Source organism: Trichoderma aggressivum (genome assembly GCF_033847375.1).
Source record: "Trichoderma aggressivum f. europaeum strain CBS 100526 chromosome Unknown scaffold_039, whole genome shotgun sequence".
NCBI classification, from domain to species: Eukaryota; Fungi; Ascomycota; class Sordariomycetes; order Hypocreales; family Hypocreaceae; genus Trichoderma; species Trichoderma aggressivum.
The window spans coordinates 159,695-184,884 of NW_026946405.1; the positions used below are offsets into that span (position 1 = coordinate 159,695).

Here is a 25,190-nt window from a genome sequence, read left to right on the forward strand (position 1 = left end):
ATCTCACAGCAGTGTATATAAAGAAGAGGTAAAAGATAGAATTTGATCTAATCATGTTAAAAATCGACCCAGTAGAAGTAAAAGATCTGGTAAGAGTAAATAGATCTAGTAGATGTAAATAAATCTAGCAGTAGATGCAGATAGATCTAGTAGAAACAGATAAACCTAATAAAAACAGATAAATATAGTAGAAAGCAGGTGAATCTAGTAGAGACAGATAGATCTAGTAGAAAGTAGATGGATCTGGTAGAGATGATCGGTTTATACATTGTCTACCCGAGTACATGTAGCGAGAGTTTCACCGCAACATGACTTCAGTACCGTTCGTCATTGTGAATCTGTGTTTACCGGTGCGATTACTGAGGCCTTGAAGTCCACTGCAAGCCCGCTCCTGGATCGTGGGGGTGATGGCGGAGCGGCAACCGGCGACGCGCCGAGCAGAGACGCAGCATCGGAAGTTTCATGTCTTCAACCAATCAACCATAATCTAGAGTAGGTCCGATCATATAATGCATTTTGCCAGGCAATAGTCGATACCTGCAGAGAACAGACTTTCACCTGTAGCACTTGGGAATCTGGCAGGCTAAGGACGCCACTGGTGCATTTAGAGAAACGACAGAATGCTCGGCCGCAGCCTTCATTCAGCGGCTCAATCGGTCCTAGTGAGGATATAAGTCATCTATGCCTGGAGAAGATGCGAAAGAAAAAAAAAGGAGCTCATCGATGGGCTGGCAGAGAATATACGCCAAAATGGGGTTGCGGTTATGGCCCAGCTATTTCTCCAGACGCGCTATGACAATCCAATTATTTGAAGGTGCCGCCAGGGGATTTCTGGACGACGAAAAAGAATGGGATGCTGGTGGCACCATACACTTCCAGTGGGAAATGTCATTGCTATGCGATCACATAATTTCTTCCTTTGGGCTTCAGGTCCTCAATGGACAAGTATGTCTTCTCTGGGATGGCTGGGTATGGTGTCGCCAGAAGGAAACCGTCACTGAATTCAGACATTACATGTACGAATGCACATGGGAACACTTGTTTCGCCGACGATTCCCACATCGTGGTAGTATCTCTCAAGGGCCTCCCTTCCCTCGGGCGGTGGACTACCTGGCAACAGCCATAGCCGGGACGTATCCGGTGTTGGATGAGAGTATAGCAAAAGCGGATTAGATCGTTGTATTTGTAAAAACCCTGGAAGCACCTTAGTATTGGGAGCATACTATGAGCAACGCAAGTATTATCGAATGTGGGCGGAATTGGCTCAAGACTGCTGGGAAACAGATTGGTTAGTCGCCACTGCGTTGCAAGGACCAGGACCACGAACATTCGCTGTCGACCATGTCACAAGGGACCCGATGGGCATACTTCGATTCTCCATTGGACCCCAATGCCGCTGCAGCGATCGAAGCGCGAGTCAGCGAACCTCATGACCATCTGTAAAAAGGTGTTGAATAACACGACATGGTGGGGGAGGGGAGGAGGCTACAGTAGCCAAGGCAATAGCTCGCGACGGTTGAAGAAAGCTGGAGCCTGATGAGTGAATGATCGTAATCAACTTCTTTGGCATATCTCAGATTACCTATAATAATTCAATATAAAAATACAATTTGACTCTTGTATACTGTTTCCCGTGACTCTATTGTGATCGTAGGTGGAATGGATCAGCTCGAGATGGTGGGGCATTACACAATCAAGGTCACGTGCTTAGTACTTTACCTGTTTATCGCAACATTCAGTTTCAACATCTCGCCTCTCCAATTCACCTCATCTTCCACATTCCCTCCCACGACGCATTTCGGCCTGCATTTCTACAACTTCATTCCACTTTTACAGTCCCGCTCATGACTATAAACTGTTCGGTAGGAATTACGGCCTGCATTTCTAATTCTACAACACTTCCAGAGTCCGGGGCATGACTTGATGATTAAAAACTACTCGGCTAGGCATTACGGCCTGCATTTCTAATTCTACAACACTTCCAGAGTCCGGGGCATGACTTGATGATTAAAAACTACTCGGCTAGGCATTACGGCCTGCATTTTTAATTCTACAACACTTCCAGAGTCCGGGGCATGACTTAAAACTGTTCAGCTAGATATTCAACTCGCACATAAGGTACAGTATCCACCCTACTTCCCCTGGCAATGCAACACCAAAATCTGGAGACATGATGCTCCTCTGGCTGCAATATCTAACCTCTTTCTCTCTAGATAAACAAACAAATCGTACTACGATTTCAGAAAAAAGCCCGCGATTTGCACAATTGCTTTTAGTGCAGGCGCTAAGCGAGCTCGTGACCCACTAAGCCCTTGGCGATTTTTAGCCCTCTGCACTCCACAGATTCAGCCATACGGAGTACATGGCAGTACACGAAAACCCCCGTCTCGCCCCATCCCACTTTTACAAGTACTACGAGTACCAACAGCCACACCAGCGGTACAGTACGAGACGCGCTGCTACGGGTACAAGTACTATGATACCTATTCCCCAAAATTACCCTAGCGTAGCCGCTTGATCGGTTTGTTAGCTACCTTTTCCCGCTATATTTTGCAAGTCTTGCTAATTTTACGCCAGATCGAGAAAAGCAACATGGCTACCGAGTTCCCAGCCGTGACTGACAATGATGGCGATGGTTTCGTTAACGTACGTTTTGTCCTTTCTTTTCAATGCGATACTGTGGAAATTCGTGCTAATTCTGCTTCAGGCTGAGGAGACAATGAAGCACCTTGACAGACGGCAAATGCTTTTGGACAAAACCGGTGGCGCTGCCGATGACTGGACTGGATCCTTTCATGTGTACATGAACATCAACGATGTTCCTATCAGTACTCCTGGCCCCAATAACGTTCAAAAATTCTCTTCCACATCATCTGAATCACTTGATGCTACATTTGCAATGCACAACAACGAGAATGATTTTGCTTTCCTCGGGATGGATACGCTGGCGATCGTGGTTAAGATTGTCCATAGAGATGACTTTGCCAGAAGATTTCTGGGCTTCTGGGCAGAAGCGTCTCAATGCGTTCAGAGCGTTCTCATCATGCTTTTTTTGCCGTCACCTCGATGGTGTTCTTTGAAGAGATACGAATCTGGCCGGCATAGGCATCATCAAAGCCAAGGTCGTGAGTGGCGTCAAAACCAAACTTGACCGGTCAAAGGAAGGCAAGCATCTATTGTCTCAAATCGGGGAGATCTCCGCACAAACAAGTCAAACTCAAGACAAACGCCCTGTCACATTCGAAATCCTTTTCAATGCCTTGAACTCTTACCAAATAGAAGGGAATCATCACCAACTTATTTTGAATGACGTTGGCGATTTGTTCATTCGTGATTTGACGGAGGAAGAGACCGAGGAGCTGCGCCAAACAGACCATTCCCCCAGAAGCCCCGAGAAACACCAAGATCTACGTTACACACAGTCAGGCGCGTGATTCACGCGTATCGCTCTCTCTTTAGCGCGCGATTTCCGTCAACCAAAACAGCCGCTCGTCCTAGTGACGGGGGTCGTTGAGCGTATGCTCACCCCGGTGCCTAACTGACTACAGCATCGGTTCGTTACTCTTTTTTTTTTTTTTTTTTTTAACTAGATCTCCTTTGAAGTTATGCCTTGCCTTTCGACAATCAGTCGCACGCACTCCTTCTTCTCCCCCCCCCCCCCCCTGGCGCATCTTCCCGACTAGTACCCGATTACGCAGCTCCTTCACCTCAGAAGACGTTTGACGGAAGCGTCCTTCCTGAACCAAGCGAAGCGCAGCTCGCGCAATCTATTTCTCGCTTAGCCTTGTTGGACAACGACCGGCTTGAGCCCAAGAGTCCGTTCTTCAGACACAATAGCGCGCTGCATATCCAGCCCTTGGAACGCAGACAACCTCTATTCAAGAGGAAGCCATACAGCACCCCGACTATCAACGAAAACACCCCTTGCCCATACTGTTCTGAACAGACGGACTGTGTTAACCCGTTGACACTTACGGGGGTAACCTGCGTCAATATCCCGCCTTCTGCTCTCTCTCCGATTAGGAAAAATACCCCTTGGAAAACCTACATCCCACCAACCTTATCATAGCTACCGCCAACATGGAGCACGATCACACCCCAACTCGATTTATACCCGTACCCATCCAATCACAGCTATATCGTTCCTTCAACGCGCTAGCTCCCAGAACCCGCCGAGAAACAGGCCAAGGCGCGGAAGCGGAACCGGCAGTGGCTGCAGGCAATACTTCAGCCGTTTCTGAAAGGGATCCCCCTGCAGACATATTGAACGACCCTCATCGCGCAGACCCTCTGGCTCAGTATACGGAGTACTCGGGCCCAATATATGAGGGATGCGGCCCTGATCAACTTCGCGGCTCGAGAAGTTAAGATCAGCCACTACACTTCTCTGTAGAGGGTGTTCACCGCCGGATCCAAGGCCTCCGCCGATGCCGTCTTGAAAAGCCAATCGGAACAAGCCTGCTCGCTCCTGGACGCCGATATTATTAGACAGATACACAAGAAACAATCCCCGCTGTCGAGTGACATAGAGTTTGGGGAGACTGTTGACCGCTTCCACAAGGCTCGAGTGTTCGACGATCCTAAACAGTCTCCCCGAAGTGTGTCCAGCTCCAAACGCGCTTCAGGCGGCTCCTCTCACGTTTCTGAACACCCGTCTGAACGACCTCCACCGCGTGGAACCCGACCTGCGTGCCACCAACTTCGTCACGTTAATTGGACGTTGATCTACATCAGCCGGACGCTTAGCAAGACCCCGTTGACGTCGCTCCCCGCCTCAGCTTCTTTCGGACGAACACGAGGCAGGAGTCGAGTTACGCAAGAGATCATCAACGGCGTGGAGAGCGATCACCTACCCCGAGTCGTCCTCCCCGGCAGAGAGCTCCGTCGGCGACACACTTCTCCCACTCTGGGCATCGACGGTCATTTAAAGCAGAAATTCTAGCACTGGACACTTCCAAAACCCCTATCTCCGCATACATCAGTCAGTTGGAGTAGCTTGCTACCACCCACGGAGAGGATGTGGTGCTGAAAAACATCGTGCCGGGTTTGCTGCCCTAACTAACCTCAGACGGTTGCCGTTGGTTCCAATCACTCAACATAGAGACCCGTCATCGCCTAGCTGTGAGCCTTGACGCTTAGAAGGACCTCCTCCACCAGCAATTCAGAAAGGACCGTGGAGCACTCATGGTTGAAGTAGACAATTTGAAACATTCGTTTGCCAACGAACACGAACTCTCATTGCAGGAGTACATCGACCGCAAGCTTGCGCTATAATGAAGCCGGCGATATGGATGAGGACGCCAAAGCCCGAAGACTCATAATGGGAACCGATCCAGCTCTGTCTAAGCTCATTGACGTAGACCTCGACTATGTTATCGTGGATCGCGTCAAACAGCAACTCACCCTGCGGGAGTGGACCGCCCGCCGTGATTGGATGGCTCAGCACTAAACACGAAACGACCCAACTCCCGAACGAAGGACCCACGTTGCCCAATACCCCGGAAGCGCGCATGCACCAGACATACGCTCGCCGTCGAACACTCCAGAAATTCCATCACCCGAAACGAACGCGCCACCTGACGAACCAGAAAGACCAACTCCAGAATACTTTCTCGATGAAGCGTTCTGTGAAGAAGGCATGGATGACACCTAAGTGTCGTCGAATCGTGTGTGTTAGTGGGTGGCTAATTATTATGACCTTCTTCGCGCTCCGGAGGTTAATAAAAGCAAACGAGATAACTCTCGTTGGTGGTCTGCAATGTGCATGCCGTATTGATTTCCCGTTGTCCAATCTGAACACTCAGTACCAGACATATTTAATTGGAAGCCAACAGATCATGACGCAAAACCGATTCAAAGCGAACTCAAACCTGTGTTACCGATCAATTCGCCAGGTTTCGAAACCCCTATGCAATCTGAGCGCTCTATGGAATTCTTCGCTGGGTTGATGAATCCGGCAAACACTCATAGTGTTCAAATCAAACGGATGTGCTCTGATAAGACCATTCGTGCGGAAGTCAATGCGATTAGTTCTCTCAAACACCCAACTTCAACCGGTCCCCGGCCTTCAGAAGGTAGCCTTGCGGCATACAAATACTTGATGCAGTTTGATCCAACCACTGCCAAGACGAATCTCCTGGATTAAATACCAGCTTTGGGCAATGTGATCAAATCGGACAATGCTCCTCGTTTCCTACGAGATATCTTGAAGCAGATCAATCCCTCTATGCGAGAAGCTTTCGGCAACCTGAGCAGCCTTCCAGTAGGGATTTCTTTTCTTCCTGAGGTTGCTGGTTCTGGTAAATCATATATGGAGATAGCCATCATCTTTTCTCAATTTGGATCTTGCAAAGAAAGTGTACAGCCTGCCGATGCCAAGCCAGATGAAGTCAAGATTCTATATTTTCTCAACAACAATGCTGGGGTTGAGACATTCACCAATCGCTTGGTAGAGACCTACAACCAGCTCGGGATCGAAAACTCACCGCCAGTCATTCGACTTGACCCAATGGGAAGCGAGGTAAAATCAGGCATGAAGGGCACCACTAGGCGTACATACGAAGAGGCATTTGGCCAATCTGAGGCGGAGAAGGATAACGAAAATGCGTCGATTAAGAATCAATTTCTAGCAACCCACGCCTTGAATGAAATTTTACTGGGCATTCACAACGCATATGACAATACTCGGAAGGCTACGCGGTAGAACCTAGGCCGTTCTCTACACCGTGCGGCACTTGATTTTTTGAAGCTTCATAGTGATGAGCTACGCTTCAAAAGAGCTTGTTGGACACTTGGGCAAAGTCGAAAGCGGTGAGGGACTAGATGACGACTCCAAGTCGATGTTCAAGGCTGAGTTTAAATCACTCTACGAGGATTTCTTGATAGATTTCCACGAAACGGTTGTAACAACACCAGTCGGAGCCTCGAATTTTGCTTTTCGACAATCATTTAGGCCTGACATTGTTATTCTTGACGAAGCAGGAACCATGCGAGAGCTCACAACCCTCATACCTATCGCATTCTTAAGCCCCAAAGCCTGGATTGTGACGGGTGATATTGCACAAAAACCTCCATACATATCTATGAAACACGACCTTGGAGCCGGCAAGATCTCCTCCACGTTTCCTTCCAATGTGAAACAAAGGACATTTTGAGTCACCCTTGGTGGATATATCAAGTGGAGTCATTTGGTCAAAGATTGCGCCCCTCTACCCATACTAGATTTAAAAGAAAAAAGTTAGGTACGTTTAGATGTTAGTCAACGATGTAGTTAGTTCTAGTTCTATCATCAATCAAGTTTCTGTCTTTCCCTATTAGATCTATCTACTTCTACTAGATCTATCTACTTCTATTGGATCTATCTATTTCTACTAGATCTATCTGTCGCTACTAGATCTATCTATCTCTACTAGATCTATCTGTCTCTACTAGATCTATCTGTCTCTACTAGATCTATCTGTCTCTACTAGAGCTATCTGTCTCTACTAGATCTATCTATCTCTACTAGATCTACTAAGTTCCCAAGTTAAACGCCTTCATAAGCCGTGATGGAGAGAGACGATGGCATCGGGCCTGATGAGCGATTCCCTGCTTGGTAGGCATGCAAACGTGTTTCGGAGATGTCACTAGAGATTAATTTATAGCCTTGCTGACTTTTCTGAGTACCTGTTTGAGAAGCAGTGGTGCGATTTATGATATACCAAACCCAAGCCATGTTAAACGAATAAAAGGTAGCGGTCAAAGAAAAAAACGAAAAGAGCTGAGAAATGGATAAATGGGAATCTAACTAGATATGGGAATTGAAATGAATGTGAGCATCTCACATAAATACTTCTTGGGCTGGTGCGTTGCCCGCTGTCTCGACTTGATGACTACAACACGGAATCCTGACGCAGTGAGAGGGTTGCCATATTCACGAAAGCGGAAGAATATATTGTCTAAAGTTGAGCATTTCAATACAAAGAGATAGCATCTTGGAACAGACAACGTGGATAATGAGTATAACGTAGCTACAAACATTGTCTCTGGTTGTTTGTGGCTAGTGAGGGCAAGGTCTGGCGGAAGCCGGAGTAAATCTTCCCTCATCTGTTTAACAGGGAGCTAGTATCTCTAATGCAATTGACAACTAAGCTTTGATGCTAAATACATACACGGTTCGTCAACTCTTATACAAAACAGAATAGACCTTGATACTGTTCAATCAGGCATGTGGTATCTCTCGTATTGCATCAAATGCAAACTGCTGCACACTTGGATGGCAAATGGTCAATGCAAAGTGCGCAAAAATAGAACTGATGATTGACTCAGGCACTGGCCAGAAAACGTCTACATGTTATCATCAACACCTTTAGCGCATTCGAAGGAAGAGATAGAAAACTGATCAATTGTGTGCGAGCGAGCAACGCCGGTCCTGTCAAGAGAACCGGCACACGCCGCAATCGATCATAAACGGTCACCAACACCACTTGATCAAGCAGTCATGTCCCGAAAGACATGAGGAGAAAGGTAAATCCGAAATGACTATTCATCTCTTCCAAACTTTGATAGTACACAGCAAGGGGAGGGGGCCTTATTTTTGGGCGACTTCGTGGTGGTGGAGGCCCTTGAGCTGAGAGTCGGAATCTCGCTGCTCAACATACGCCGCCCAAGTGTCGCGATTCCCAATGGGGGACTTGCTCTCTTGAGACCTCCTCCCAGATAGCCGACCAAACGCTCCAGAGAACAAGCGAGACATGGAATCCAGGACGGGACCTTGGAGGACGTGGTTGAGGAAGGCGGGCAGAAGCATAAGACATGCGCAAATGAGGCCCACGTTGACTTCGACAGTTCTGTAGTAGATTATTAGCATTGAGAAGTATTCAACAATGATATAGCTGTATAGGGATTACTCACGCCCATACAGACATCTTGGAGAGATTCCAGGAAGCATCGGGGTTGCTGTGGAGAATCGGCGTCATTCCAAGGCGAATAAGGCTGGCGGCGCAGGCACTACAAATCCTTTCGTTAGCCACTCGAATCCAATATCCCCCGAACAAGAGCTTTGACGCACAACAAACCAATGCTAAAGACGGCAATGACCTTCACCTTCCGCTTAAGATCCATGTTCAGGCCCACAAGGACGGGGACAGGCAAAACGAGCGTGTACAGATCCAACGCCGAGCTCGAGATGCCAGAAACATAAGGCAGATACACAGGGTTCAAACAGTGGCCGGGGACGATTGGGTTCCATGCTTTTTCCACCGGGATGCAGCTAAAGACGTTTCCGAAGAACAGGCTGAGGCTGAAGCCGACGACCAAGACGATGCCGAGGATGACGAGGTAGCGCATCTTGTTTGTTTCCGAGAAGATTCGGTAGTAGAAGAAGAGGAAGGTGAGTTTGACGCAGCCTCCGAGGAGCAGATAAATGAAGGACCCGATGGAAAACCACTGGAAAGACGAGTGATGTTAATGGAAGACGTCGTTGGAAACGGCGATGAAGTTTTTGAGATTTACCTTTAGCATTTCTGTGACATCTTGGATGGGGACATTCCACATGTGGCGACCGATTCCCTTTGTATAACCTGTTTCCATTGTTATTTTACATAAATCCAATACATTGTAGAAAGAGTATCTCCTTACATTTCAACATGAATGCCGAAAAGGCGATGGTCATAAACTGCTCATGTTAGCAAATACTGACCAAGGACAGCGTGACTCTTTCTAATTCTCACATATGATACAATACAGAAATCTGTTACCCGTTAGTCTTCCGATGAGGTATAGTATAGTAGCCAAACTCACAGTCGTCCACCCCGAGTTTGGCCTTTGTGATCCAGCAGCGCGTGTACAGTCTCATACCCACGGCCAGCGTGGTCAGCGTCAACAACACCGTATGCAGCGCGATATTCTCCGTCATATGATCATAAGGATCAATGAAATTCGGCTCGACTCCCGGAGGAGGAGGAATCGATCCAAGCCATTGCGAAGCCATGAGTTCCCGAACCCTCGCGGTAAGTCTCACGTTGCTTGCTCGATGAAATGGCAGTAGTATCAAATGAGTGGAAGCAGCAGAAATCTGCAGAGGCCGGGCAGCAGCAGATGGTCAGTATGTGTCAAAAACGCATGGTCCGGGGAAACCCAGAAAAAGCCATGCGAAATAATCTGTACATATTATAACGCCATTCGATGCGAAAAATGTGCCGAGCATCGCCGGGGCTGAAAAAGAAAAACACCATGCTAGACTCAATGGAGGACGGGAAGATGAATCCTGCGACATGGAATGTGAGCGCCTGCCTGATTGGAAATCATCACATCGATATCTTGCTGTATGCACACACTGCCATACACAAAGCAAAGGACGGAGTACACAGACGCACATTCTCCGTCCACACCCGCCACTTGTGTTGCAGAAGAAACCGATGAGGAGTGGCACACTGGCGAATCCTTTGGCTGGGCGTAACCCCCACGAGGCTGCCAATTGGAGAAGCAGGATCTCCCGTAAATTGGGTCTTCCCCCAACTTCTGTTGGTTGGCATGGTAAGACACGGGATGGGCATGGCCGAGTTGCAGTTGCATTGCGCAAGCAAGGAATGTTTGCGTCGGGGTGGCTTATCAAGGCCAACGTATGCGAGAAAGGGCCTGTGAAATCTGATCTTGAAGAAGCCGAGCGGCATCATTCAAAAAGCCCGTCTTCATTCAGTTCTAAATAAATCATCGTTCCTTTCATAAACGGCCTTCTTTCACAGTATAGGCCCGAAACATTCATCTCGTGTCATGGTGGCCTCCTGGGGATGGCCCGTCACGGCCTCGGAGTGGCTTAGCACCACCGCTCTCACGCTCACAACTGTATGAGAGCGAATAAACAGAATCCAGATCACAGGCTGACGATATCCCAGTATAACGTGCTTCGAGTTGTTTATAACCTGTATTTTCATCCCTTGTCTAAAATCCCGGGTCCCGTTGCATGGAGGGCATCTCGGTTGCCGTTTATCTGGTCCCTCCTCAGGGGAACAATTGTCCATGATTTCGAGCGCCTGCATCATCAATATGGCCCCATCATCCGTATTGCGCCAGACGAAGTCACTTTTGCCCATGAAGACGCCTACAAGGACATATTCCAGCTTCGTAAAGATCACCCTCAGTTTCTAAAGGACCTCGTCTGGTGGAAAACGCAGCCCGGCATGGCAGACTCTCTACTCAGCGCCATCGACCCAAAGCATCATGCACGCATCCGCAGTCTTCTGGCTCCTGGATTCACGCCTCGCGCCTTGAAAGAGCAAGAGCACATTTTGCACTTTTATGTCAATCTCTTGGCGGAAAGGATACGTGAGCGCGTGAATGAGACACCAGAAAGCGGTGCAGTCATTGACATGGTGCCCTGGTTCAACTTCACTGCCTTTGACATCTTCGGCGACCTTGGATTTGGCGAGTCCTTCAACTGTCTCCAGGATTCCAAGTACCACCCTTGGATCGCTCTGCTGTTCAATAGTGTCAAGGCGGCGTCCTATGTCGCAGCCGCACGATTCTATCCAATCGTCGAGCGTCTTCTTATGATGTGTATTCCTCCGTCTCTGAGGAAGATGCAGCGGGACCACTACCAGCAGATCGTGGACAAGGTTGACAGGCGTCTCAACTTCGAGCTTGAGCGACCTGACATCATGTCTCATGTGATACGAGGCACAGAGCGCCGCGAGCTGCCAGAGGGCACCGTCCACACTACCTTCATGGTGCTGACGACCGCAGGAAGCGAGACGACGGCGACAGCCCTGAGCGGCACCCTCAACTACCTGGTCAACAACCCCGACAAGCTGGAGACTCTAGTGAGAGAAATCCGCGGCACCTTTCAGCAGGAGAGTGACATCGACCTCGACGCACTGCGCAAGCTACCATACCTCAACGCGGTCCTAAACGAGGGCCTCAGGCTCTGCCCGCCCGTCCCGTGGATTCTCCCGCGGCGGGTTCCAGAGGGAGGCGATACAGTATGCGGAACATGGCTTCCGGGAGGGGTATGTGCAAAAGCGCGCCTATCTTTCTTCTTCTTTTCGAATCCCTCACCCTTGCGTCCCCGTTGTATCCTTGGCTAACTGCAACGTTGGGGGCTGGCCCAGACTCCCGTCTCGATACAAGCATACACGATGAACCGTGACCCGGCATACTTCCACTCGGCCACATCATTCGTTCCGGAGCGCTGGCTCTCTGACAGCCGCACAGACCAGGAGTCGCCCTTCTTCCATGATCGCCTCCAGGTTGTCCAGCCGTTTAGCGACGGGCCAAGGGCCTGCCTGGGGCAGCACCTGGCGTGGGCGGAGCTGCGGCTGATCCTTTCCAAGCTGATCTGGGCGTTTGATTTCGAGGTGGTAGAGGATCGCAAGATGCGGTGGGAGGATCTGAGGACATTTCTGCTTGTGGAAAAGAAGCCGATGGAGGTGCGAGCAAGGCTCCGGGACACGGCCTCAGTCGCATAAGATTTGCTGTATATTGTCCCACGTTGGCAAGGGGACACAGTCAGTGTCAGTCACAGTGTTTGGACAAAGAGACAAATGAAGCTGCCTTGTGCCACCCACGTGAATCGACGACATGTGTTGTTAGTGGTTGCACGCCGAAACTCTGCATGTGTTCAGTAAACGGTTGGACGAGACCTTGTGAATGCGGACAAACGCCATGCTCGAGCAGTCCAACGTACAGTAGTGAGTAGCAGCGGCTATGGAGTAATAATCCCCGTGGAATACATGCATAAAGTCAACTTTCTACAGCATGGCCATGGGCGATTTCCCTTCTCGGCGTCCGTAAGCATGCCACCCTGGCGTCGCATCGCGTGGACCATTTGCATTCTGCCTGGGCCATTGCGGGATCATTCCATCGCCTGTTCTCTTGCGTGCCGTGTTCCAGTGCTCCCACAGAGACGGCATCTAAGCGCCAGAATACTGCGGCAAGTCGTTTCGCCTCTCAGCACAGCGTTGCACTGCAATCTGCCCTTTGGGGGCCTTTTGCCTTTGAGACGACTCCTCCACATGCCGCTGCTTCCTGGAGTATGGCGATGCGCCCCTCGCTTGCAGACTTGCATAGGCTATGTTCAACTCCTCGGGATGTCATGCGGCATGTCGACAGATATGATCCCTGGAGCGCGTAATCCCATGGATATCACTGTCCGTGCGTAAGACGTTGTTGTAACCTTAGAAGTTGCTTTCCGCCCCCAAAATCCAACACACACCCGGTCCTTGAAACCAAAATGGGCAACACTTGGTCAAAACACATCGCCGTCTCGACGTGATCTCTTATCTCGGCATCTGAAAACGATGGAATGTCTTAAAAGTCTTGTCCGTCGGTAGTTTTTCCGTCCACTCGTCTGCCTTGCTGAATATGTATCTTGTCTTATCCGAACTTCACATCCCCGACCCCAACTTGGGATAGCAAGACGAACGGTTAAATCTGCTCGTTTAAGATCATCCTGCCCTTTGGTATAGTGAAATTGCATCATTGCTCATCAGGGTTTCATCTATGATACCCCGTCGATACCCATATCTGTCCCGAAAATAACTTCATTCTCCAGAATACTACAGTACAGAGTCTCCTGTGCACTAACGAATCAAGGCACGCACGCCTTTGGTGCTAAGCTTTGGAAGGGGAATCAAGAAGTCATGCGCTTGCTTGACATCACTCTCGTCCGTCTCGTATAGCTCTAATTTCGGCCCATTAGAGCGATAGAGAACTGCCAAAACAAGACTCATCTCCGCCATAGCTAGACTTGAGCGATAATAACACGGATTAGTTTCTTTCTGCCACGATCTATCGGAATCCGGGAAGTGGGAGATACTTACTTCATTCCCAGACAATTTCTTGACCCACGGCAAAATGGCACATACGACCGATGCATGGCAGGTTTCACATCATGAACCCACCGTTCGGGTATAAACTCGCCCGGATTGGGATATACCTCAGGGTCTGAGTGCATCAAATATGCAGACATACCCACGGGGATCTGCAGCACACCGTTAGATACAGAAACAGGCGGATAAAATGCTCGGGTTGTCTTACCCCTGGAGGTATCACAAAGTCTTTGTACTGAATGGCCTGGTCGGGAAACACTCTTGGCAAGCGATGCATGACGCCATAGCTGAGTCTATATACGCACATGTGGTTAGAATCGTCTCCTCGTTGGCTTGCTCATGATCATACCTCAGGGATTCCTTGATGATTCCTTGCAAGAGCGGCAGCTGCTCTAGCTCTGCCCAGGTTGGAACCTGCTCGGGCCAGTTGGCCATCGGCTCCTTCAGCTCAGCTTCAAGCTTGCTTCTCAACTCAGGCCTAGAGAGAATGTAGTAGGAGGCAAAGCCGATAGTGCGTGCTGTGCTTGCTGTGCCGCCACCAAGAAGGACCTGGGCTTCCTTTGCCAGTCGTTCCTCGGTTCTCTCCTCTACTGGCATGTCGCTGTTTGCAATGTGCCGGAAAATAGAGACTCCACTGTCCTCGCCTTTGGATTGATCACTGTTGGCAAGTCGTATTTGATTCAATGCTCGCTAAAGTCTTATGTCAGAACATAAGTGTTTCTGTCAATGAGACGTCTGCAGACTGACCTGTCGAAATATGTTGAACATTTGGCCTTTTGGATAGACCCAGAGCAATAAACTCTCCGGAAGGAGACTCAAAACTCTTATGATCATGTTAGCTTTGACTAATAAAACGCTGGAAATCGCACTTACTGAATGATCTGAGGAAATCCTGTAAACAGCGGGATAGATCTTACAATAGCGTGAATAACATTATACCTGAGATGTGACAACATAATTAGCATAGATTTCACCCAAAAGTGGTAGGAGCATACCAGTCAGAAGCAAAGTCGGGGGCATCTAGAAACCGGTCGCCGTGAGAGCCTCTATCGCCAGTACCAAGGCATATTCTTCCAATAATATCCCCGGAGAAGGCAGAAAAAGCATGGTCCAGTCGAATAACTGCATTTTTACCTTCCAGCTCTCTGAAACGAGACTCAAGGTGCAGAGCAACTTCTGCAAGCATTGGCTGTAGCTGGGTGATTCCTTTCCGCGAAAAGAAACCTTCCATTGGCTTTCTCCTCTTTCTGTGCAGATCGTGGTCCGCTGTGAGCAAATGAGAGCCTACAGCGCAAGTATCAGCAGAAATCCTCTGAGATCGAGGTATCAATCTCACCATCAAAATCGATGCCTTTGCAAAACACATCATAGCTGTTAGTTCGCCGTTTGCTCTCCGTAACATATATCTCATTGTAAAACTCTGGATCGTGAATAGATAGCTCATCCGGATTCACTCGAACAATGGGACCTTTGGTCCAAGAAAGAAGAGGGATGAATTAGCCAAGTATAAATGAGATGGGAACCATTGCACTTACCATATTTTTTATGCATCTTCTCCACTTCGAACAGGTATTTGCCATCCAGCCAGTAGTCATAATAAAATTCATACCAGAAGGAGGCCGCAGCAAATTTGGGACCAGGGAATTTGGCCAGAGGCGAAAACCAGAGGCGATATATCACGAGATATACATTATAGATGAAAGAAAACGAAACTGTAGCCACGAGGGCAATCGTCGTAACGGGCTGCGATAACAGCGCCTCCATGATTGACGGATTGTTTACAAAGCAATACTCTTGAGAGAAGTGTATGAGAGGAAGAGGAAGAGGAAGAGGAAGAGAGACTGTGAATGAGTTTAAAGAGATGCCAGTATTCTCAATAGAGAAAATAACGCGTGCATATTGTTACATTCCAGCAGCACGTAGTATAAAAGGCAAATGTATAATTGCCTTGATATTGTGGCGTCGTCTTAGCTACGTGTCACATCGGGGTCCTCAATTAGCCCGCTCAAAGTAATCTTACTCGTATGGCTGATACTCAGATGAATCTTCACGTACCGGCATAAGAGCTCCTTCAGCCTTCCCCCGAAGGATTCATCCTCCGTCCAATCTTTTGTGGGTAACGTGCATGCCTAGGACCTGCAAAATCGGGGTCAGAGGCAGCGGTTTGTTGGTTAGTACGGGACAGACGGGGGTGGAGTGTTGCATTGGATGCAATAATAGCCTGCATACTGTGATGCGTGTGGATTAGTATCAGTGCGCATCCCATGAAGTCGGTGGCTAATCTGGTACAGCTAAATGCAGGCTGTGCCGGCCCAGGATGATGGCAGTAGATGTAAGTGCCGGAATACCGTGACTTTCTAAAATTGGTAGTTTTGCGCCGTTGTCTATTTGTGGGCAAAATATCAAGGAATCTCGGAGTCACGTACAGTGTAACATCAAGGAAGTCATCAATCAACATGGCAAGGCCGTTAATGCGCAATGGAATTATCCCGTGGTCCGGCGGCTAGGAGTTTCCAACAAGGCCCTGGGCTACTTGCTTGCTGAGGATAAAATGTCGCTGGTTATCATCCGACGCTCGAGCCCAGCACGTAGAGTACCATCAGATCACATCACTTCGAACTGCTGGTACACAATTCTGCAGATCACAGTGTACGAAACGGAACCATGGAGTATCGCTACTCAGAGATCATCGACCCAAGTGTCTACGAGACACACGGGTTAGCCAACGGCATCGCTCTTCGTGGGCACAAAGAGCCTATGAAGGAGATCCGTGGAGCACGTCGAGCCCAAGTCGATTGGTCGACTCACGTAAAACCTCTCGCCGACTACAAAGGCGGGCTGGGCCAGAGGTTCAGCTTCATGCAGGTAACCGTTCCAGAATGTCTGCCAGAGAGGCTTGAGATCATCTCGTATGCAAACGAATATGCGTTCATCTATGATGGTGAGTCCCCATCCAGATACGGTTCTGTACACCCTTGATGATCTAATTCCTTGTTCAGACGAGATGGAAACTCTAGATCTTGAGAATGTCTCGGTCAAGTCGCCGGAGATGCTCGAGGCATTCGGAAAGGGCGTTTTAGACAGCAAGACGGACAGCAAATCACGTCCCGAAAAGCGACTGCAGGCACAGATATTGAAAGAGATGATTGCGATTGACCCTCAACGGGCCATCACATCTATGAAAGCCTGGGCCAAGTTTGTCCAGTTGGCGTCTCAGACAAGAGAATCGCCATTCCGGACCTTGGCAGAGTACGTCCCCGCAAGGGTGATTGACGCTGGCGAGCTGTGAGTATTCATCAGTCTTGAAGGCATCTTTGACCGTTACACCAGTGCTAACGTAGTGTTTAGGATCTGGTTCGGTACGTTGACGTTTGGCATGGCCCTCACTATTCCGGACGAAGAATACGACCTCTGCATGGAACTGGCCCGCCCCGGATACGCTGTCTTGGGACTCACCAATGATCTATACTCGTGGGAGAAAGAGAGGCAAGCGGCCGAGAAAGCAGGCCAGGACTATGTCTTCAACGCCATCTGGGTCATTATGAACGAGCAGCAGGTGAGCGAGGACGAGGCCAAGGCCATCTGCGCAGAAGAGATCCAGCGATATGCCACCGTCTTCCGTCGCAACGTCGACGAGACAAAGAGGAACATGGCGCTGTCCAGGGATCTTCGGGCGTACATCGAGGCTGTCATGTACAGTTGCAGTGGCAATCTCGTTTGGAGCATTTACTGCCCGCGATACCACGAATTCTAGGCCGGGCGAGTCATATGCAGCGTGGTTGTATGGCGGGTAAGACGAGGGTGGTAGTGCAGCATTGCGGTTGGATTCACACCTGGAGGTTGAGGTAGAGATAAACGGAAAGGCGCAATGATACACCGATGTTGAGATTGATTGGTAACCGTAACCGAACGATTAGTACCACTGTCAAGTAGCTGCGAGGTAGCATGCAGAGAGGATTTCGTATGGAGTACATGTAACACTCAAGGGTGGCGGCAGTCTGGGCGTCCCAAGTCCCAAATCCCAGGTACCAGATACAGCCTTGGCGCAACGTGGGTACACGGGCAGAGTAGCACCACCGCCTTCCATCACATGAAATGCTCCCTGCATGTACCTCTCTCTGGTTGGGGATCCTGAGGTACCAATTCTCTCTCGTTCCGTTTGCACAGCATCAATCACATCATGTCACCAGGCTCTGAAACACGGCTTCTCTCTTCGTCTCCAGTGGAATGCACAGGTGTCGACCTTATGCACTTAAACGGACTCGTGCTGCGTTCCCCTCATTCGCTGTCCAACACACGAGCATCCTTGCTGTGTCGGCTATAAGAAGTGTTGTTGGTCGCTGATTTAGGGGGGCAGCAAGAAAATCTCCAAGGCTCGCTGCCTACACATACGTTACAACTGGGTGATTACGAGGCAATTCTCTGCCAAATCCATTGCTCATAGCAGATCGAGAACGATTCTCACGGACCTCCATTCTACCTGATATTTACCTCTGTTTCAAGCCCATCGCAGCGTCGCCATGGGAAACCAGTGGTCGCAGTTTTTCCCACCAAAGCCGACATTCACAGAGGCCAATGTAGGCTCTCTGGACGGCAAGGTGGTCATTGTCACCGGTGGCTCCTCTGGTATCGGGTTTGAGCTTGCCAAGATATTGTATCAAAAGAACGCAAAGGTTTACATTGCCGCCCGCAATGAAGAGAAGACGCGCAAAGCCATCGAGGAGATCCAAGCTTCCGGCACCTCCAACGGCAGCCTTGAATTCCTTTCCCTGAAGCTCGACGACCTGAGCAGCATCAAAGCTTCAGCAGACGAGTTCAAGTCAAAAGAATCCAAGTTGCATGTTCTCTGGAACAATGCTGGCGTCTCTCAACCGCCCGCTGGCAGCGTCTCGGCTCAGGGTATCGAGCTGCAGTTCGCTACGAATTGTCTGGGGCCATTCGCCTTCACACAGTTTCTCTTACCACTCCTTGAAGCAACAGCCGCAGACGAGGCAACTCCCAAAGGCTCAGTCCGCGTGGTGTGGACCAGCAGCCAAGTCATGGAGCTTTCAGCCCCAACTGATGGCATCATCATTGATGAATTCATCACCCCTCCCAAGGATCGAAACCGCAGCTATACCAATTCCAAGACTGGAAACTACTTTCTCGCTACAGAGCTTGCGCGGAGGGCAGCATCGTCGTCTATCGTGAGCGTCTCCCTAAACCCAGGCGCTCTCAACACGAATCTTTTGCGGAATGCACTTCATCTCAAATACATGGCCTATCCGCTGCTTCATAAGCCCCGATTCGGAGCCCTGACCGAGCTGTACGCTGGGCTCTCTACGGATATCAGTCTGGAGAATAATGGATCTTACATTATCCCCTGGGGCAGGATTTCGACCGGCGTAAGGGCTGACTTGGTCAATGCATCAAAGACCACTGAGGAAGGAGGGTCGGGAAAAGCACAGGAATTTTGGGAGCTGTGTGTTGAGAAAACAAAGGACTACATGTGAATGGTAGTGAATTCGATACGATTTTGAGGCCAGCGATGAGGTTGCGTGCTCAATCCTGGTGGAGTGAGTGAGTCATTAGCAGATCCAGCAACTAATATCATTTGTCGACCTATTCATACGGACAAGCTTTTCTTCAATCATCTATTTCTACTCAAATACCATTCATTTTCTTTACTAGATGCCAACAGGCGTGCCGTAATATTTACCCATCATCAAGTCGCTGCCTCATACTCTTCATAGTAGTGTCTTCCTCCACCACTTCTCTTCCTCCACCAGGTATCCTTTTGCACTCTCTGGACGCCCAAGCATGTGTCCATCACCCGGAAATTCCACAAGCTTAACAACTTCCCCTTTCTTTTCAAGCGACGCCGCAATCAACCGCGCATGTTCAATGGGCACAACTATATCTTCTTGGCCATGGACCAGTAGCAGAGGAGCCTTGATCTTATCAGCGTGGAATAGCGCACTGCGCTCCTTGTAGATCTCGTCTCTCTCCTCGTCGCTCATGAGCTCTGTCAGCCCGAGGAGCTTCGCAGAGTAATGTGACTCGAGCTTGTGGGTTTTCTCATCAAACTTCTTCACGTCCGAGATGCCAGCCGCACAAACAGCTCCAGCAAAAGTGTCGGGGAAGCGGGTTACGCACTGCAGAGTGTTGTAGCCGCCAGCGCTGGGGCCTGTGATGCCAATCTTTCCGACGGAGCCAATCTGGCCAAAATACTTGGCGGCAGCATCAGCATCCGCAGCATCGACATGGCCCCAATTACCCCATAGAGAACTCCTGTATTCTCGCCCATATGATGTAGATCCAGCGTAATTCAGGGCGAAGAAGCCGTATCCCCGCGATGTAAAGTATTGAATTCGGTATGAGAGCCCGGGGCCCTTGTGACCGGTCGGACCACCGTGGGCATATATGATGAGAGGGAATGGGACGCTCGCGTCCAGCTTATACTTGTCACTCGTCGGTTCCCAAAAGAACCCATGGATGGTATGATTTGGGAATCCTTTGGAGGGCAAGCAGACGGCATGGGGCTTTGCGATGAGCCCTTTTGGAAACTGTTCATCAATAGAGAGGCGGAGGATTCCGTTATGCTCGGGTTGGTGGATATTTATCTTGTGTAGCGCCTGAGGAACATCGGTTCCGCTGCCCACTACAAGAACATGAGTGTCGTCTAATCGAGTGACAGCGTCCCAGATGATATCGCAGAGCCGGTCTCCGTCAGCTGCCTCCCTCCACGAATTGTCTTGTAGATCTATGGTTACGAGGCGTTGCGTGCCGTTTGACGACACGGCCGCAACCAGAAACCTTTCCGTGACGGGCACAAAAGTACGGCTACATCCACGTTAGACTATACCGTCTTCTCAAAACAATCAGGGTCGTTGATTTCAAGATCTCACCTTCCCTCTAATAACAGGACTTCTCCTAGCTCAGACGTTTCCAAGCCCTTGAGCTTAATCTTCTCTGGCTTAATCCCTGTTTTTTCGTAGATAGACGGCTTTAATTTGTATAGCTGACGATAGCCACTGGTTTCCTGGGCAAAGAACAGAGTATTGCCATCAACACACCATCGTGGCTCGGTGACGCTCTCGTCCTTTCCACCGGCAACAAGTCGTCTGCCCCGGATAGTGCCGGCCAAGTAAAAATCAGCAGTATATAGTTTACAGGAGTCGAAAAGGAGATTCGGGTGGTCCCACTCCAGCCATGCAATCCTGTCGCCCTCTGCATTGAATTGCGGCATCCAATAAAAGTCTGCGCCCGAGGCAATTCTCTCGACTTGGGCAGTCAGTATGTTGATTGCAACGAGATAGTTTCTGATTTTGGTTGGGGTATTCTCAGTGTGGTCTTCCTCAATTGCCAGTACCCATTGGTTTTTGGAGTTTGCACTGAAGCTGGAGTACCGCAGCACGGGAGATTTGAGCAGCACCGAGGAATATTTGGCGCCTGGTTCCAAGATCCTCACCGCGTTGTCTTGGTCCGAGAAGATGAGCCGCCCATCTGGGAGGACATCGTACAAACTGGCGCCGTATTCATAGACGGCATTCTGGCAGCTCACATCTGGAGGAAGAACTTGATTCAGGCTGCCATCCTTGTCAACTTGCACAATGGCTCTTCGCGCTCCATTGGTTTCTGTAAAATAAGCCCGTCCAGTGCGTGGCTATTGAAGCGTGCGATTAGTTTTTGATAGATGGTATTCGTATCCAGAGTCTACTCACACAAACACGAGGAGCTGCCAGAGACCTGACGTTGGAAACCACAAAATCAGCCGAGATGGGCGATTCCCAGTCGCCGTAGTTGGACGAGACGGCCTTTATGTTCACCAACATGGCTGGGCGGGGTAAAGACGTGAGGATGGAGGCGCCTCTCAGGTTTGCCGTTCACCGCTGGGACAAACAGGAAGATATTTCGATAATCCCAGCAATGGCGTGAAAAAGACTGGGAGAGACCCGATATTATTGAAAGGTGTAGATGCGCGTTTGGTTGCTAACTTTGTCGATCTTATATCCCAATGAGAGACACAAGCCCCCCTTTCCGGGGACGGAGTCTTACACGATGCAAATATACTGTGCAGGTTAGATGCACTGTACTAGAAACAACAATTCCATCTGCACGAATGGTTCGGGGTACTGTTTCCGAAGCTTAAAATCACAGCTGTTAAGACGATACCGACCAGAGACAAATTATGGAAGTACCTCTTCTCAACAGATTAGAAGCCAAGGTTTCGATGGCACCACGATGCCGCTGGTGGTGACAAGGCCAATGCGTAAAGGAGCCACCAGCATAATCTGCCATATACAGGCACCGTATCTGTACAGTGCGGATCTTGCGTGTTAAACAAAGGATACAAGCGTACTCGTACCGCTAAGCTCACGCTCTTGTAAACTATAGTAGTATTTCTCATCAAGACACCAGGTTGAGACACGGCAATTAGGCTGTTTGTGCTCTCCAGCAGGATCTCTGAGTAAATCTCGCGTGTACGAGTACATGTACCGTCTTAATCCGCCCCTCACTCATCCCGTCCTCAGCATGCCGTATCGGCCACTAACAAAAGCCCCCGGTCACTTGCGTGCGCGTCTCCGGGTACCTTTGTTAGCATAAAATGGCGTGAACTCTCCGAACAAGACAAGCTCATAGCTGATCCCAAGCTTCCTCTCTCTCACCTTTGTCAAACTCCAATCAAGGAGGATAGATAAAGATGGAAAAGGTGGAAAACACAGCGTTACCGGCGGGTGCTTCTGCACCACAAGCCAGAAGACGCAGGTCCTGGCATCTCAGGGCGGCCTGTGTTGCTGGTCTTGTCTTGTTCGCGGGACTCTACCGCCTTCATTCAAAGCCTCATCTCCCTCATCACCCTGATCATGACCACGACCATCGCCATCGCCAACACGGCCATGGCCACAAGAGAGCTTCTCCCTATGGAAAATTCCCCAAGTCAGATGATCCTTTCCACTTCCTTCCATGCACAAGTGAGACGCTTCCTCCAGCTCTTGACGACAGCCGTCCAGTGCGGAGCTGGTCGAAGCTCTTTGATCCAAACCCCAACCACTGGAGCTGGGGCAACAAGACGGACGAAGACGCGAATGCTATTTCAAAGCACGACCCTTACGCTGGACGCGGCATCTACTTGTGCGGATGGCTTGATGTTCCGCTCGATTACACCAACGCTTCCGATCACCGCATCACTCGACTTGCCGTGACAAAGTATCAGGTCTCTGGACTCGCCCCTGTTCATGGCCGCTCCAAGCCCGCCGCTGGCCATAAGAGCGAGCGAACCATTGTTGTCGAACCTGGTGGTCCCGGCGGCAGCGGAACGTCTCTGGTCTGGCGATCCGCTGAAATCTTCACTGAGCGTCTCAGTGGTGGCGCATTCGACGTGTTAGGATGGGATCCTCGAGGTGTCAACACGACTCTTCCCGCCCTCTCTTGCTTCCCATTTGACGCCGATAGAGATCACTGGTCTCTGCTTGCTGGACAGTATCGCGAGGTTGTCGGCTCGCCAAGAGCTCAGCTCGAGGTCGCCGATGCCATGAACCAGGCAATCTTCGGTGCCTGCTACAAGACGCACGGTGATCTGCCTCGGTTCGTCAGCACGGCCTTTGTTGCGCGCGATTTGGAAGAGATTCGCAAGGCTCTTGGAGAGGATGAGCTCACGGCACACATGATCTCATATGGCACCGGCATTGGGCAGACATACGCAAATATGTTTCCGTCGAGCGTTGGCAGGATGATTTTGGACGGCACCGAGTATGTCAAAGACCACAGGCTTCTGGGTGGGTTTGGCTTCACTGCTCTGGACAATGCCACTGATGCATGGCACGATGGCTTCCTTGGGGAGTGCATCAACGCGGGACCCGAGCATTGTGACCTGGCGAAGCCAGTTGATGGCAAAGTTGTCACTCTGGGGAGCCTGGAATCTCGTATGGAGACCCTCGTCACTTCCCTCATTACACGGCCTGTGGTCGGATATACATCCTTCAGCGGCCCATCCATCATCACATACTCTGCCTTGGTGGGTGCCATTTATAGCTCGCTCTATAATGCATTCTCATGGCCCGCTCTGGCATCCCTCCTATACGAGTTGGAAGCTGGAAATGCCACCCTTGCTTCCGCCATGCTCGAACATTCAGCATGGGAATACGATCCTACCCTACCAGCCATTCCCAACAAGAGACCTTCAACTGACGAGCTGACCTTTTTGGTGATTTGCTCGGATGGATATGACGCCGCACTGCCCGAGGACGGTCTCGACTGGTGGGAATCTCTATGGGCCAACATGACTGCCAAATCCTGGATCTCGGGCAACTCTCGCTTTTTCTCTGTTTTCCCATGCCAGCGCTTCACAGAGTATTGGCCCACGCCAGCCGAAGTATACCGCGGCGACTTGAACGTAACGCTCAAGAACCCCGTCCTTCTCATCGCGGAAACATATGACCCTGCCACGCCGCTGCGAAACGGCCGACGACTGCTCAATGAAATGGGTACCAACGCTCGCCTGATTGCGCACCACGGCTATGGCCACTCATCGCGAGACAAGTCCGACTGCACGGATGCCATCGCGAAGAACTTCATCCTGCACGGAGAACTACCTGACGAGCAGGAAACAGCGTGTTACGCGAACGAGAAGCCGTATCTGTATGGCGTGGACAAGGGCAAGGCGGGCGAGAAGAAGGATCCGCTCGCGATTTGGAGCGAGCACATCAAGGAGCTGCCATATCTCAACCCTCATCTAGTCTAGAGAGAAGAAAGTGTAGCGATCACATGCCATTTTTACTGTTATTTTCCCTGGAAGGACAGTTGAACAGATGATTTGTAAAGCATGATGTCTTGTGTATTACTATATAGTCCTAAGGGTATCATCCGTTTATGTAAAACATTTAATCAAACACAACTTACCTAAAAGAAACGCACCTCTGTTAAGAAGAAGGAAAAATCAAAGGTAACCATCTATAGTCAAACTCCAGAGGCATCCCATCCCATCTAAGGCGCCGTAGGGCTGACATGGATGGGCACCAAGTCAAGGGGGGGCCACGTTGTCGTACATACGCAGTTAGCACAATTTTCAGCCTCACTTCCAAAAACACACAACACCGATAAAACAAACGCCCATTAACCAAATAAAGCGGCCGATGGAATCGCAGGATAAAGAAGAACTTAGACAATTAAAGCCCAGCTGCAAGGGGTCGTGACGTCATGTACCTGCGAAAAAAGAGCCTGGTTCCTGGATTTCCATGTGACCCCCTTGCGCAAGTGATGTCTGTGATCACAGGTTCCGAGAGCCGTGATGAGCTGCGCTCATTCGACACCAGAACAAGCAAAGAAATTTGAAACAAAAGAATATCAAGGCCATCATAGAAACTTACCGGACGATGCTAATGCTGATATTAATAGCAGTAGCGC

At 49.8% G+C, this 25,190-nt stretch overlaps 9 protein-coding genes across 9 annotated transcripts; 6 read left to right on the plus strand and 3 right to left on the minus strand.

Annotated features, from left to right (window-relative positions):
* Positions 1–2,592: 2,592 nt before the first annotated feature.
* On the plus strand, positions 2,593–4,942 carry Triagg1_8201 (uncharacterized protein; the record flags this gene model as incomplete). Its single annotated transcript, XM_062903022.1, has 6 exons — positions 2,593–2,646; positions 2,708–3,015; positions 3,083–3,411; positions 3,460–3,516; positions 3,699–3,979; positions 4,394–4,942. The coding sequence occupies 6 exons, from the start codon at positions 2,593–2,595 to the stop codon at positions 4,940–4,942; spliced, it is 1,578 nt and encodes a 525-aa protein (XP_062752830.1).
* A 966-nt stretch (positions 4,943–5,908) lies between these two features.
* Triagg1_8202 (uncharacterized protein) lies at positions 5,909–7,154 on the plus strand (the record flags this gene model as incomplete). Its single annotated transcript, XM_062903023.1, has 3 exons — positions 5,909–6,074; positions 6,153–6,699; positions 6,749–7,154. 3 exons carry the CDS (start codon positions 5,909–5,911, stop codon positions 7,152–7,154), a joined length of 1,119 nt encoding a protein of 372 aa, XP_062752831.1.
* A 1,415-nt stretch (positions 7,155–8,569) lies between these two features.
* Positions 8,570–9,970, minus strand: Triagg1_8203 (uncharacterized protein; the record flags this gene model as incomplete). The annotated part of the gene is made up of 7 exons (XM_062903024.1): positions 8,570–8,828; positions 8,893–8,988; positions 9,050–9,426; positions 9,493–9,560; positions 9,619–9,655; positions 9,711–9,730; positions 9,781–9,970. 7 exons carry the CDS (start codon positions 9,968–9,970, stop codon positions 8,570–8,572), a joined length of 1,047 nt encoding a protein of 348 aa, XP_062752832.1.
* A 782-nt stretch (positions 9,971–10,752) lies between these two features.
* Positions 10,753–12,443, plus strand: Triagg1_8204 (uncharacterized protein; the record flags this gene model as incomplete). The annotated part of the gene is made up of 3 exons (XM_062903025.1): positions 10,753–10,824; positions 10,875–11,984; positions 12,087–12,443. The coding sequence occupies 3 exons, from the start codon at positions 10,753–10,755 to the stop codon at positions 12,441–12,443; spliced, it is 1,539 nt and encodes a 512-aa protein (XP_062752833.1).
* Positions 12,444–13,556: 1,113 nt separating this feature from the next.
* Triagg1_8205 (uncharacterized protein) lies at positions 13,557–15,569 on the minus strand (the record flags this gene model as incomplete). The annotated part of the gene is made up of 9 exons (XM_062903026.1): positions 13,557–13,722; positions 13,842–13,957; positions 14,014–14,098; positions 14,155–14,495; positions 14,553–14,628; positions 14,679–14,744; positions 14,801–15,089; positions 15,142–15,225; positions 15,341–15,569. 9 exons carry the CDS (start codon positions 15,567–15,569, stop codon positions 13,557–13,559), a joined length of 1,452 nt encoding a protein of 483 aa, XP_062752834.1.
* A 900-nt stretch (positions 15,570–16,469) lies between these two features.
* Triagg1_8206 (uncharacterized protein) lies at positions 16,470–17,559 on the plus strand (the record flags this gene model as incomplete). Its single annotated transcript, XM_062903027.1, has 3 exons — positions 16,470–16,746; positions 16,805–17,090; positions 17,154–17,559. The coding sequence occupies 3 exons, from the start codon at positions 16,470–16,472 to the stop codon at positions 17,557–17,559; spliced, it is 969 nt and encodes a 322-aa protein (XP_062752835.1).
* Positions 17,560–18,325: 766 nt separating this feature from the next.
* Positions 18,326–19,297, plus strand: Triagg1_8207 (uncharacterized protein; the record flags this gene model as incomplete). Its single annotated transcript, XM_062903028.1, has 1 exon — positions 18,326–19,297. One exon carries the CDS (start codon positions 18,326–18,328, stop codon positions 19,295–19,297), a length of 972 nt encoding a protein of 323 aa, XP_062752836.1.
* Positions 19,298–19,531: 234 nt separating this feature from the next.
* Triagg1_8208 (uncharacterized protein) lies at positions 19,532–21,619 on the minus strand (the record flags this gene model as incomplete). Its single annotated transcript, XM_062903030.1, has 3 exons — positions 19,532–20,627; positions 20,693–21,450; positions 21,509–21,619. 3 exons carry the CDS (start codon positions 21,617–21,619, stop codon positions 19,532–19,534), a joined length of 1,965 nt encoding a protein of 654 aa, XP_062752837.1.
* An 869-nt stretch (positions 21,620–22,488) lies between these two features.
* Triagg1_8209 (uncharacterized protein) lies at positions 22,489–24,528 on the plus strand (the record flags this gene model as incomplete). The annotated part of the gene is made up of 1 exon (XM_062903031.1): positions 22,489–24,528. The coding sequence occupies one exon, from the start codon at positions 22,489–22,491 to the stop codon at positions 24,526–24,528; it is 2,040 nt and encodes a 679-aa protein (XP_062752838.1).
* Between the last annotated feature and the right edge of the window lie 662 nt (positions 24,529–25,190).